Source organism: Lithobates pipiens, unplaced genomic scaffold, assembly GCF_037356315.1.
Source record: "Lithobates pipiens isolate NorthernLeopardFrog02 unplaced genomic scaffold, aLitPip1_a1.2 Scaffold_8, whole genome shotgun sequence".
NCBI lineage: Eukaryota > Metazoa > Chordata > Amphibia > Anura > Ranidae > Lithobates > Lithobates pipiens.
Window position 1 is genome coordinate 548,918,192 of NW_027507903.1, and position 14,408 is coordinate 548,932,599.

Genomic DNA, 14,408 nt, shown 5'->3' on the forward strand with positions numbered 1-14,408 from the left:
GTGCATTTATACAGAGACTTGATTACACACAGGTGCATTCTATTTATCACCATCAGTCATTTAGGACAACATTGGATCATTCAGAGATCCTCGCTGAACTTCTGGAGTGAGTTTGCTGCACTGAAAGTAAAGGGGCCGAATAATTTTGCACGCACCACTTTTCAGTTTTTTATTTGCTAAAAAAGTTTAAATTATCCAATAGATTTCGTTCCACTTCACAATTTTATATCTTTGTTTGAAGCCTGAAATGTGGCAAAAGGTTGAAAAGTTCAAGGGGGGCCGAATACTTTCGCAAGGCACTGTGTGTGTGTATATATATATATATATATATATATATATATATATATATATATATATATATATATATATATATATATATATATATATATATTATATATATATATATATGTGTGTGTGTATATATATGTGTATATATATATATACCGTATATACTCGAGTATAGGCCGACCCGAATATAAGCCGAGGCCCCCAATTTACCCCAAAAAAACTGGCAAACTTATTGACTCGTGTATAAGCCGAGGGTGAGACATGCCTGTCCATCCCTGTGTGTGTGTCCGTCCATCCCTGTGTGTCCGTCCATCCATCCCTGTGTGTGTGTCCATCCATCCATCCATCCCTGTGTGTGTGTGTCTCCATCCATCCATCCATCCATCCCTGTGTGTGTGTGTCTCCATCCATCCATCCATCCATCCCTGTGTGTGTGTGTCTCCATCCATCCATCCATCCATCCCTGTGTGTGTCTCCATCCATGTGTGTGTGTGTGTGTGTGTGTGTGTGTGTCCCCAGCCTACCTTTGTCCCGAGCCTCCGTCCCGTGCCTTGCCTCCTTGCCTCCGTCCCGTGCCTTGCCTCCTTGCATCCGTCCCGTGTCGTGCCTTGCCTTGCCCCCGTCCCGTCCCGTCCCGTGCCGTGCCGTGCCTTGCCTTGCCTCCGTCCCGTGCCCTCTTCGTCGGCGGCCATTGTAAAGTTCAAAAGCTGCGCCGCCGCCTTCGCCTGTGATAGGCGGAACACTGAATTTCCCAGCAGCCTGTGTTCCGCCTATCACAGACGTCGTATCATCCTCGTCCGTAGTACGAGGATGATACGATGTCCGTGATAGGCGGAACACAGGCTGCTGGGAAATTCAGTGTTCCGCCTATCACAGGCGAAGGCGGAGCCGGAGGCGCGGCTTTTGAATAGAATGGCCGCTGTCTGTCTGCTCGACACGCTGATCGAGCGGGCAGACAGCGATGACTCGAGTATAAGCCGAGGGGGGCACTTTCAGCCTCAAAAAAGAGGCTGAAAATCTCGGCTTATACTCGAGTATATACGGTATATATATATATATATAATATAATATATATTATAAATATCAATGAGCGTTTGACTTTAAAATTAAAGCCTTTGACATTCCAGGCCATAACCCTAAGAATCATCTCCATGGCAAGCAAGCATAGAGCAGGTGAATATAGATAATCCCCCACCTGACACAATTGCGTACTCCCCCCCCCCCCCCAATAAGAACTGCATCATTCTGGCTAAAATGAGAATCACAATTTTTTTGCTTAGAAGATAAATCACGATTCTCATGGCATAACATCATTTTCCACATTAAAACAAAAAAATAAAATTGGGCTAAATTTACTTCTTTCTTCTTTCTTTCTTTCTTTTTTTCTTTCTTCTTTCTTTCTTTTTTTCTTCATTGAAGTGTTTTTCCCCAAAAAATTGCACTTGAAAGGCCGCTGGGAAAATACAGTGAAACATAAAATATTGCAGCAATTGACATTTTATTCCCTAGGGTCTCTGCTAAAATATATGTTTGGGGGTTCTAAGTAATTTTCTAGCAAAAAAAATATTTTTACTTTAGAAACAAGTGTCATAAAAACATTTAGACTTTAAGTGGTTAAACTTCCTGCATTTACAGGTTATTAAAAACATGGCAGACTGCCTGGATTTTTTTCTTTACACAGAAGTTTATCCCTTTGATCTAAGAAGGAAGAGTGGGTTACAGTGTTTCATGTTAAAAACTTGGCAGATTGCCCAGATGTTCTCTTTTGACAACTGAGTGAGCAGATAAGTCTCTACACTTGTTATATGAAAGAATCGGCAAACTCTGCAATAGACATCGTGGGGGGGGGGGGGGGGGGTTGAATCGAGATCGCAATTTTAACGATTAATTGTGCAGCTCTAGCTTATAACATCTCAATCAGTTTGCTAAGCTGCCAGGAAAAAAACAGAATAGTTGTGAATCCCAGGCAGAATGTTAACCAGGGAAAAAAATGTCAAAAAAAGGAGAAAAAAACCTCTATATCCAGGGAAGTTAAAAGAAAACCGAAGGCACTTTCAACGCCACCTTTCCCCCCAGCCTATTGCTTCCTTAATAGATTGTTAGTGGGGGCGAGAAGATACTCCACCCCACAGGCGACCGTGGTCATCCAGCCATTCTGTTCATTCTGCTTCAGTTGGAGTAGTGAAAGTACGCTTTCCCATTTTCCACAATGCACAGTTTAGCAGGATATAACATACTGTAGATAGTTAAGATCCCTAAGATGCTTCTTTATCGTCTAAAATGAGGCCCTCTGCTTCTATGTGGCAGCTGAGAAGTCAGTATAAATGGATATCCGGTAGCCATTAAACGCCAGCTCAGGGCTAGTCATGGCTTCCTTTTAGAATACATGTCTGTGACCGGGAGAATACTACCTTTTGCTATCATAGATCTGGGAGGTGCTGCCTTTGCAGGCGCTCAGCCTGGGACACGATGCGCCCTTTCAATAGCAAACATTTTGGTGAAGGTATCAGGAGCCATGTGCTCTCCAAGCTATTTCTCCAAAAATTCTTCTGGATGTCTCCCCTTCCACTCCCTCAGGGAACCCCACCAGCTGTGTGTTTCTTCTCATGTGATCTTCCATGTCAGCCATCTTTAAAGTGAGTTCAGAAAGGGTTTTGTTTTTTTGTCACCTGCGAATTATGATCCAGAGACCTGACGGCATCTTCCAGGGAGGCAATGCGATGGTCTGCAGCCTTTTCCCTGCGTTTCTGAATATCATGCTTCATGAATGAGAACTCCATCTTAAGTTTTTTTTAAATTATCAATCAGTTTGTATCCCTGTATGGCAGCCATTATCTGTGTAAGGGACGGTTCATCTTCCTCCTCCTCTGACTATGCAATCATTGAAATCTGTCCAGTGATCACCCTCTCCTCCGGACATAATCCCTCTGGGGTCTGGGACTCACCCGGTCCGGTGGAGGAGACACTGGCTGTGGGTTCTCCACAGATCTCTGGAGCGATGGCTGTTCCTCTTCCTCCCTGTAGCCAGCGCCATTTTGAGAGCCCCAGGCAAAGCGTGCCAGTCGTTCTCCCATAGTTTTGGGGTCAGGGGGGCCCATATTTGGCTATCTGAACTCTAGTTTAGTTTAGTCTTACCTTCAGAAGTTGTACAGGCTCCTCCCTGTGCCGAAATACTTATGCTGACTTCACTGTACACTGTCAACATCTTTCGGTGGGATTAGAAGTTGTAAGTCATAGCCTGTCTTATTCTCTGGCTGAAGGACCTCAACATCATCCATCGCTATTCCCAGATTCCTTGTCCTTGACGCACCCGTTTCATTCAATGGTTTTCCGTTTTTTTTTTTTTTTTTTTTTAAACAGTCATAGCATCACATGGGGCATTATCTAGCATAGTTTGCATGCAAATACAGCCTGCCTAGGAATGCCTACTTCTCCTGTCGGGCACTTTTTTTTTTTTTTTTTTTTTTATCAAAGTATTGACATGCTCAATAAAAAAAAGTCAACTTCCAATGCACAAGTACATAAAGGAATTTTTCAACAAGTAACATATACATATGCATGTTAACCTAGCCGTTACAACACATCTAAATACTCCAAACATTTGCATTTCACCACTCCATCTCCCCACTGACACATATTGCGACATGCCTGTTGCATATACGGCTTATCTTTTCCCCTCTGTCGGAGCATTTTGATAACTGTAAAACTCTTCTCAAGAGCCATCCCAATGCTTGCATCAGGGCTGACGGAGCTTGAAAGGAGTACTGAGGCAGGGTGCCGTAATGGTTTAGGAAGCTGTGTACACCACCATGCCAGTCCCTCCCACCAGTCATGATATGTCTGCATTGCATAGTGAAGTATAGACCTAACAACGACATCACTGTGTATAAAATAGGTTTTTCAATGAAAATGATGCTCATCAAATACAGTGGGGATGGAAAGTATTCAGACCCCCTTGAATTCTTCACTCTTTCTTATATTGCAGCCATTTGCTAAAATCATTTTTTTCCCCCTCATTAATGTACACACCGCACCCCATATTGACAGAAAAACACAGAATTGTTGACATTTTTTCAGATTTATTAAAAAGGAAAAACTGAAACATCTCCTTGTCCTAGGTATTCAGACCCTTTGCCATGAGTCCTTTTTGGGAAGGATGCAACAAGTTTTTCACACTTTGGGGATCCTCTACCATCCAACCTGACAGAACTGGAGAGAATCTGCCAGGAGGAATGGCAAATGGTGGTCAGCCATTTTTAGGTCTTTCCAAAGATGCTCAATTGGGTTTAAGTCAGGCCTCTGGCTGGGCCATTCAAGAACAGTCACGGAGTTGTTGTGAAGCCACGCCTTCGTTATTTTAGCTGTGTGCTTAGGGTCATTGTCTTGTTGGAAGGTAAACCTTCGGCCCAGTCTGAGGTCCTGAGCACTCTGGAGAAGGTTTTCATCCAGGATATGCCTCTACTTGGCCACATTCACCTTGTCCTCGATTGCAACCAGTTGTCCTGTCCCTGCAGCTGAAAAACACCCTCACAGCATAATGCTGCCACCACCATGCTTCACTGTTGTATTGGACAGGTGATGAGCAGTGCCTGGTTTTCTCCACACATACCACTTATAATTAAGGCCAAAAAGTTCTATCTTGGTCTCATCAGACCATAGAATCTTATTCCTCACCATCTTGGAGTGCTTTAGGTGTTTTTTTTAATTTTATTTTTTATTTTAGCAAACTCCATGCGGACTTTCACGTGTCTTGCACTGAGCAGAGGCTTCCGTTGGGCCACTCTGCCATAAAGCCCCGACTGGTGGAGGGCTGCAATGATGGTTGACTTTCTACAACTTTCTTCCATCTCCTGACTGCAGCTCAGCCACAGTGCTCTTTGGGTTCTTCTTTACCTCTCTCACCAAGGCTCTTCTTCCCTGATAGCTCAGTTTGACCGGACGGCCAGCTCTAGGAAGATGAGGTAATCAATATTTTCAAAAGGTGTCCATGTAAACACATTGCTTCACAAATCTAATATGAACTTTGCATAAATAATAGTGCAATTCAAGCAGTCCCAAAAATATACATCAATAGTGAGTTGAATCCGCTTATAGTGCAGTCCAATTCAAAATAGTGCAAATCACCGATGTTTGTGCTCACAAGTGATCCGGGGTGCACCCCTTATTAAAAAAAAAAAAAAAAACCTTTACAAACACTTATTCTGACCTTTTTCCCTGTACTGTGTTGAAGATTTTAGCAGCCATTACAGCCTCAAGTATATTTGGGCATGATGCGACAAGCTTTGCACATCTGGATTGGGGGATTTTTTTAGCATTCTACTTTGCAAATCCTTTTCTTCCATCAATCCATCAATTTCTTTATTATAGTTAATCGTTTATCTGAGGTCTATGTGGAGCGCCATAGCTACCTACACCACTTTTAATCTTAATCTTACTTTTCAAATCCACTCAAGCTCAATCAGGTTGCATGGGAACTGTTAGTGGACTGACATTTTAAGGTCCCTCCAGAGCTGTTCAGTAGGGTTCATGTCAGGGCTCTGCCTTGGCTACTTTAGGACATTCACAGTTGTCCCTAAAGCCCCATACACACTATCATTTTTTCTGCTGAGTTTTTCCTTCAGATTTACCAAAACCATGTAGTGCAAGGGCCTGCCTGATTGCGTAGAAATTGAAACTCCTACGGCTTGACCTCCTATTATATGTTTTTGGTAAAGCTGAAGGAAAAACTCAGCAGAAAAACTGATAGTGTGTATGGGGCATTAGCCACTCCTGTGTTGCCTCAGCTGTGTGCTTAGGATTGTTGTCAGATTGGAAGGTGAACCTTAGGCCTAGTCTGATGTCCTAAACGCTGTGGAAGATATCTCTATACTTTGCTTCAATCAACATTCCCTTAACCCTGAGCAGTCTCACAATCCCTGCTGCTGAAAAAAATCCTCAGCATGAAGCTACCACCTTCTCCTTCAGGTCCTTCTTCTTCTTTTTTTTTATTTTTTTTTTTTTTTTTGCAAACTCCAAGCAGGCTTTCATGTGTTTTTCACTCTGCCATTACTCAAATTGAGGGGGGGGGGGGCTACATGGATGGTTTTCCTTCTGGAACTTTGTCCCATCTCCACACAGGATCTCTGAAGTTCAATCAGAGTGACCATCTGGTTTTTAGTCACCTGTTAGTTTTTAGTCACCTGTTACTTAGGCCCTTCTCCCCTGATTGCTCAGTTTGGCCAGGTGACCAGCTCTTAGAGTCCTGGTTGTGCCAAACGTCTTCCTTTTTGAGAATTCTGGTGGCCACTGTTCTCTCTGGTACCTTCAGTGCAGCAGAACATTTTTTTGTTGTAGCCTTCCCCAGATCTGTCTGAGCTTTTCAGGCAATTTTTTTTTTTTACCTCAGGGCTTTTGCTGTGATATAGTATGCATTGTCACCTGTGAGGCCTTTATAGAGCAGTGTGTGCCTTTCTAAATCATGTCCAATCAATTTGCGGAATTTTACAGTAGGTGGACTCCATTCAAGGTATAGAAACATCTCGACAACAATCAAGAGAAATGGGAAGTACCAGAGCTAGATTTCAAGTGTTGTTGTAAAGGGTCTTAATACTTATGCCAATGTGATATTTTAGTTTTTGTTTTGTTTTTCCATTTTTCATGCATTTGCAGACATTTCGAAAATTCTGTTTTCACTCTTTGTGGGGTGCTGAGTGTAGATGATGGAGAAAAAAATGAATCTAAACAACTGTAGTATTAGGCTGCAGCAAAAAAGTGACGGTGTCTGCATACTGTATCAATGCACTGTACATAGGAACAATGTATGTAAAGTGCAAAGCTCTTTTATATTGGATGAGAACTCATTTTATGCATCTCCACTTCATGCAGAACTTTTCTTTTTTTGTTTTTCCAGGTGGTGAAGGAGGTAGATCTGGAATCCCATCAGGAATGTATTTATGATCATGTTGAGGTTTATGCTGGCACTGATGCTAAGTCACCTGTCTTAAAACGGTTATGTGGCAGTAAGGTCCCAGAGCCTATCGTTGCCCCAGGGAGCAGCATGTTTGTGAAATTTGTATCTGACAATTCTGTACAGAAAAAGGGATTCCTGGCAGAGCTGACAACAGGCGAGTAGCATCGGCAAGATAATTTGTTGGCTTACCATCGTTAAAAAAGCTGTCTCTGGAATTTAAGTTTATTGGGGTTTTGACGCAGTGATCAAAATAATTACAGCATTTCAGACATTGTTTGCTAGTCGCTCTATACCTGTCCGGAGGAATCTTAATATGCTTTCAAATGTAAGAAGCAGAACTAAGGTCTGCTTTCCACAATTGCCAGGCTCAGGCTATGCAATGGAGTGAAAATTTAGTAGGTTCAGTAGCACCTTATTTATAATGAGCTGCTTCAAACTGGGAGGTGCCAGTTAGGTTTCTTGGGTAAAGTATATGGAGGTCCACCGGAGAAACTCATTATCAGGCCATTTCTGGTGCATTTGAATAAAACGGACCTTTCCCATTACTATCTGATCTCTGTTTCCCAAAACTGTAATGTTAAGGTCATTATTAACACATATCTAAATTATCTACACCTAAAATCAAAAATGTAATGTATTGCAACTTACCAGTCCTTGGCTATGGTAGTTGTATTTTCTTTTTTCAGACTAGGAATATTTTCAGCACATGCAGAAAATAACTGTTGATCTTGCCAGACATAAAGTGTTGTTGTCATATTTGTGAGCTGAACAGGAAAGCAAACATCTTTGTCTTCTGTAAACTACTAATCTCCTCTGTCCACCATGAAATAGAGATAAGAAAATGCAGGCAAGCATGAAGACAACCTTGGCTCCCTCCACAGATACAGTGCCATGATACATTCCCTCTGTTTTCAGCTGCATAAGAGCTTGTGGGAGGAGAAACAGCAGTACACTGATCTTCCCAATGAAAGGATGTGCAGGCGGGACGTGTCAAGATAAGTCTGATCATTGAAGGAGAGCAGGCTGAGTTCCGAGCACAGCTAGAAAACTGACCACGGTGTTCTCTTGCTTAGCGTGGTTAGTTTTTAATAGGAAAGCAGAGGGACTGGCAGGAACACAAGTGATTTCATACAAAGAACAGGAGACTTTCTCATTCAAGTACATGGTACAGCAGGGATATATAGCGGGAATATTAAATTCTGGGGTTAAAAACACTTTAAATGTGTTACATTTTTGTTTCGGGTTTTACCTGTGCTTTAACAGACACTTTTAATTTGTTCCAATAAGGCAGGCTACATAGCTCTAAAGATGACTGTACAGTCAAATTTGTGTGTGTGTGTGTATAGATATATATATAGAGATATATAATTAATTATACCGTTTTCAAAACTGCACCGTGCATGTGTCAACAGGCTCCATTGAAAGCCAGTCACTTTCACATGTGTTACAAGCACATCCAATTCACATATATGTGAACCCAGCCTTAGGGTAAAAAAAAAGTCCTGCTAAAAATAGATTCACACAGCCCACCTCTGGAGCGTAAATGTAGGAAGGAGACCAATGGCTGAAGAATGAAAGAGGAGGTAAGCCCACCGCTCTGTGTAATGTTGCACAGTGCAGGCAAGATCTTTTACACTTAAAATAAAACAGCGTTGATTAATATCACTGTAAGAACATACTAAACTGCAGTGGATAATTGAGAACCAGCACATAGGATAGAATGTTTTTTTTTCTACTTGAAATGCATTTCTAGGTAGTGTCATTTTATTTTGCTTAAGAATAGATGCATGACTAGGCCACAAAAGTAGGATATAAGGTACATAACGCTCGGATTATACATTTCCCAGTTAGCCGAAGAACACCGTGTAAATCCCTACGAAGGGCCTTTGTATTGGCCAAGGCAAAAGAAAGACTAGGCTGGGCTATTCAGCCTGCTGTTTTAATATACTATAGAAACAATGATTATTTTTTTTTTATTATTTAAGTCCTGAAAAAACTGGCAAAACCCTTTTGTGCTTTAGCTTTGTCCAGGGGCTCCCCCACAACCCCAACTGGTCTGCTAATTGATCTCGACTCAGTAGTCCAGAGCATTTGGAATGTGCCAACTTTCTTCAGCTAGGATGCACGGCGACACAGAGTCTGCAGTTAATAAAAAGTCTTTGCATGGTGAGTTTTCTGCCAAGCTGGAGAAAACGTGAGAAGTGCTGGATGTCTTGGGCCACCAGAGCAGTGACCAATTAACAGAATTGCAAAGGGAAAGGCGGATGCCCCTGCCTACCTCCAACACTAAGGCACAGAAGGCATTATCCGTTTATTTTATTTAAGAAAACCTTTTAACCCATCCTGTTAATTCCCACAATGTTTTCAAGTAAGCTCTTGATGTTGACACTTGCTGGGGACCTTTGATGTCCAGCATCTATTAGCATCACCAAAAATACTTGTCTTATTATTGAATGGGTTCTGGGTTTCTCTTAATCAGATATTTTTCCCTGTCTCTGTTAGTGGATTGCCAATATTGGGTAAAGACTAAAACAAAAAATGAAAATTACAGGGAACTATGTAATTGTTAGGCCGACTCCACCTCGTCCAGTGATCCCATGATGTGGAATCTGTTGATCTGGTGTCCAGAGGTGGTTCTTCCCAGACTCATCCCAACCCTATCTATATAATTCGGTCATGTGCCGATTCAGCAAACTGCTTAAGACACAGATGAAATGCATGTAAGGGAACTGTTTTGCCTACTAAAGGATTTGTATTTCTGTACACCCAGTCTTGACATTTTACATTCTGCCACACTGCGCAGTAGACACTCAAAGATCTCCTGCACCCCCCTATGTGACTGGATAGTAAAACGAGAAACACCAAACAGATTAGTTTAGCTCTGTCACTCTGCTCTCTGCTCCTATTAGCGTGTTTCTTGTACTACAGCAAAGCCAATTGGCTTCTTGTACTGCTTTTCCCTTCCTCACTTTGAGCCCTGCTGTACAGATACTGCATGATGCTGATACCAGACAAACCTATTTTATTGTGCTCCTTTTATTCAATAACTCAAATTTAAGGGTGACTAGATTTGCTTAAACGCGTCCCTTTTTTTTTTTTTTTTTGTATCTGCCTGGAGTTCATCTTTAACAAGACAGAGGAATTCTGTTTGGGTAAAGACTAAGCAACTGATGTCTATTGTCCAAAGAGCAGTGAAAAGGGTCAAGGTGGAGTAATCCATAGCAACTAATCGGACTTCTCCTTTCATAGGTTTAGCATAGTCAGAACAAAGATTGTCGATTGGTTGCTACTGGCCCTGCGAGACACGCTGATTTCCTCAATAAGTAAATAAGCCTCCATATGTTGCATATGGTGTTCAAACAATTTTTTTTTTTTTTTTTTTTTTGCTAGAGCTCAATATGTCTAAGATGCTCATATTTATAAGAACTAACACATCAGTGAATGGACATAAAAATGTGCTGCTTCTCCTCACTGCCACTTAAAATCTGAGTTCAAGGGATTCTACATGCTATCTCCGCTGATGGATAGAGTGCTAAGAAGAAAGCCACCGCACACCCAACAGATCACTGGATTCCATGTTTATTAGGAGGAAGGATATCCACAAGCTTTACATTGACGGCCATCAAAAACAGGAAGAAGATCTGGACAGCCGCACTCAAAAAAACATTTTGGTTTGCCTTTTTTATTCAAAAATTCTTGTGAACAAAAATACAAGCCACAGATGGGAGCTTTTGTCTGTTCCTGCTGTGGCTTGTATTTTTGTTCACAAGAATTTTTGAATAAAAGGAAAAGTTTTTTTTTTTTTTTTTTTTTTTGAGTGTGGCTGTCCAGATCTTCTTCGTGTTTTTTGATATTTGCATTGCTTGCACCTGGGCTTCCAAGCTGGATGAGAATGTTTTCCACTGTCGCTTGACCTACCTGGAGCGGTGTTCTCCCTCTCTACCTTGACATTGACAGCCCTTGTAAGGAACAGCCCTTGATGAATTCCACCCATGGGGTTTAGTCAGAGATGTAGAAACGAAACCCTGCGAGTGAAACGCATTAGAGTCAGTCCTAGATGAAGGCTGTCAATGTCAGGATTGTTGGATATCCTTCCTAATAAATGTGGACACCAATGAACCCTGCGGTGTGCAGTGGCTTTCTCCTTAGCACATCACAAGTGAAGCTATGATATATGCTCATTGCTCAAACGGCTGTTGGTTGTGGGAAAATGCCCAGGTTGGCAGTTTGATTGTTTTGTACTCCCTTTCTAACCTTGCATCAGTGCCCATGGGACAGGCTCTCTAGAGAAAACACCAGCAGGCAACAGATGGATATTTCAGCTAGTACATTGGTATTGCTCTGTGGACTTATCTTACATAAAGTCACACACCACAACCTTGTCTCTAAAATCTTAATATAGCCATTGTGACACCATAATGATAGATATTTTTTATTCTTCTTTTTTATTTTTTTTTTTTTTTAATCTGCAATATTTCTGTTCATAGAGTGTGGAGGAACGCTGCAGGCAGAAGTTCGAACCAAGGATCTATACTCCCATGCCAAATTTGGAGATGATATACATCCATCCGCAACAGAGTGTATATGGCACATCGTGTCTGAGGGACAGTATGGAGTAGAGCTGGTCTTCCAGAGTTTTGAGCTGGAGGAGGAACAAGACTGTGGATATGATTATATAGAGCTGTATGATGGACCAACTGAGGGAGCCCCAAGGATGGGGCGATACTGTGGGTCAGGGGTATGTATGCTTTAACCTGATTTAATGTACACCATCTGTAACAGTGCATTGATATGTGCCTTTGCTTATTAGTTCTTCCAGTACAGATACATCATCTGTTTCTATGGCCAGGGTTTGGGAGACAGTTTGCACAACTGTCTTAAATATTCCTTGATGCAGAAATAGCCATATATTCGTATAAAAGTTGATGCTGCTTATGGGGGAGTAGGGCTTCACATTGGGGAAATTTTACAGTTCAGCTGTAAATACTAAATATACATTTCATGTTTGTGACATTCCCTTTAGACAGTCCTTGGACATTGTGATTGGAGCAGTGCCAGACCATTGTCTTGTATGAAGTATTGCACGATAAGTCGTACCTATCTGTAGACATACCCCCACCCCATGCTTCAAAAACATGTACCCTAGTGTCACAAATAAACACACTTTAGATATCATTCCAAAATCTAAACTGGGAAACTTGATTTGCCCATTTTCCTGCTTTGTGCTTAAAGTATTACTATACCCAGGACCCTGCATGCACTATATCTGGTCTCCCACAGTAGACACAAGATGGAATTACTGTTTTAGTAAATCCAAACTGCTTAATACCTTTTCTCATCAGCAGTATATAGCAGTCTTTTGTGACTTCTATTAGGTCTGGTTAAAGCTTGTAGGAGCAGTTTTATTTTCCTCTGATTGTCCTATGAGGCTGCAGGACCCCTGACCCTCTGCATGGTGCTGATTGGCCCTGTGCTGATCACATGCACCCTCCCAAGAACAAAAAACTCTCCAGAAATACATACCAATCTGAGAACAGTGCCTTGGAGGGCACTCTGCACATGCTATCAGGTGATGGATTAGGAACTGAGGAAGAGGAGGATCAGAGAAGACAGGATTTTTTTTTTTTTTGCACAGTGCAGAGGATTAACACCTTAGTTTCCACAGTGAGTATAACCAGCAATGCTTTACTGCATATACAGTGCCTTGCGAAAGTATTCGGCCCCCTTGAACTTTTCAACCTTTTGCCACATTTCAGGCTTCAAACATAAAGGATATAACATTTTTATTTTTTGTGAAGCCACCCCACCTGTACTGCACTGTGGCAGGCACTGAAGGTGATTTATAAGGCTTTAACCCCTTGCCAACCGTAGGACGTCCTCAGTTTGCATGGGTTATACCGGTATGAAAATTTTCAGCCGGCGAGTCCCTTTCAGTAGACGGGATTCGAGTGGCTAAACACAGAAAAAATCCCCCCCCCCCCCCCCGTGCTTATGCGCAAATGCAAGCACATGCATTACTCCCGCATGCATATGTAAACCATGATCGTACCACACGTGAGGTATCACCGCGAGCGCCAGTGAGACCAATAATTACTGTACAACACTAAACTGGTACTCTGTAAAGGTGTTTAAAGCATCGCCTATGGAGAATTATAAGTACTGTAATTTGGTGCCATTCCACTGCCCAGACGCAATTTTAAAGGGTGACCTGTTGGGTATCCATTTACTCAGTGTAACAGCATCATTTTATATAAAAAAAACCTCACATTTTTGTAAATATTTTATTGTATCTTTTCATGTGACAACACTTAAAAAAATTACACACTGCTACAATGTAAAGTTGTGATAGGTGTACAGCTTGTAAAACGGTGTAAATTTGCTATCTCCTCAAAATAACCACACAGCCATTAAAATCTAAACCGCTGGCAACCAACATGAGTACACCCCTAAGTGAAAATGTCCCAATTGGGCCTAATTAGCCACTTTCCCTCCCAGGTGTCATGTGACTCATTAGTGTTACAAGGTCTCAGGTGTGACTGGGGAGCAGGTGTGTTAAATTTATCACTTACTCTCTCTCATACTGGTCACTGGAAGTTCAAAATAGAACCTCATGGCAAAGAACTCTGAGGATCTGCTAAAAAATAATTTTTTGCTCTACGTAAAGGTGGCCTAGACTATAAGCAGATTGCCAAGACCCTGAAACTGAGCTGCAACACAGTGGCCAAGACCATACAGCGGTATAACAGGACAGGTTCCACTCAACAGGCCTCACCATGGTCCGACCAAAGAAATTTAGTGCATGTGCTCAGCGTCCTATCCAGAGGTTGTCTTTGGGAAATATATATACGTATGAGTGCTGCCAGCATTTCTCTAGGGGTGGGGGGTAAGCCTGTCAGTGCTCAGACCATACGCTGCACACTGCATCAAATTGATCTGCATGGCTGTTGTCCCAGAAGGAAGCCCCTTCTAAAGATGATGCACAAGAGAGCCTGCAAACAGTTTGCTGAAGACACAGACTAAGGACATGGATTACTGGAACCATGTTCTTTGGTCTGGTGAGACCAAGATAAACTTATTTAGTCCAGCTAGTGTCCAGCGTGTGTTGTGGCAACCAGGTAAGGAGTACAAAGACAAGTGTGTCTTGCCTACAATCAAGCATGGTGGTGGGAGT

At 42.0% G+C, this 14,408-nt stretch overlaps 1 protein-coding gene across 1 annotated transcript in view; it reads left to right on the forward strand.

Annotated features, from left to right (window-relative positions):
* BMP1 (bone morphogenetic protein 1) overlaps window positions 1-14,408 on the forward strand; it is a 160,164-nt gene that overhangs the window by 123,996 nt on the left and 21,760 nt on the right. Inside the window, exons 18-19 of the mRNA XM_077469829.1 lie at window positions 7,178-7,391; window positions 11,725-11,975. Coding sequence (XP_077325955.1) covers window positions 7,178-7,391; window positions 11,725-11,975 — 465 coding nt within the window. The remainder of the gene's footprint in view (window positions 1-7,177; window positions 7,392-11,724; window positions 11,976-14,408) is intronic.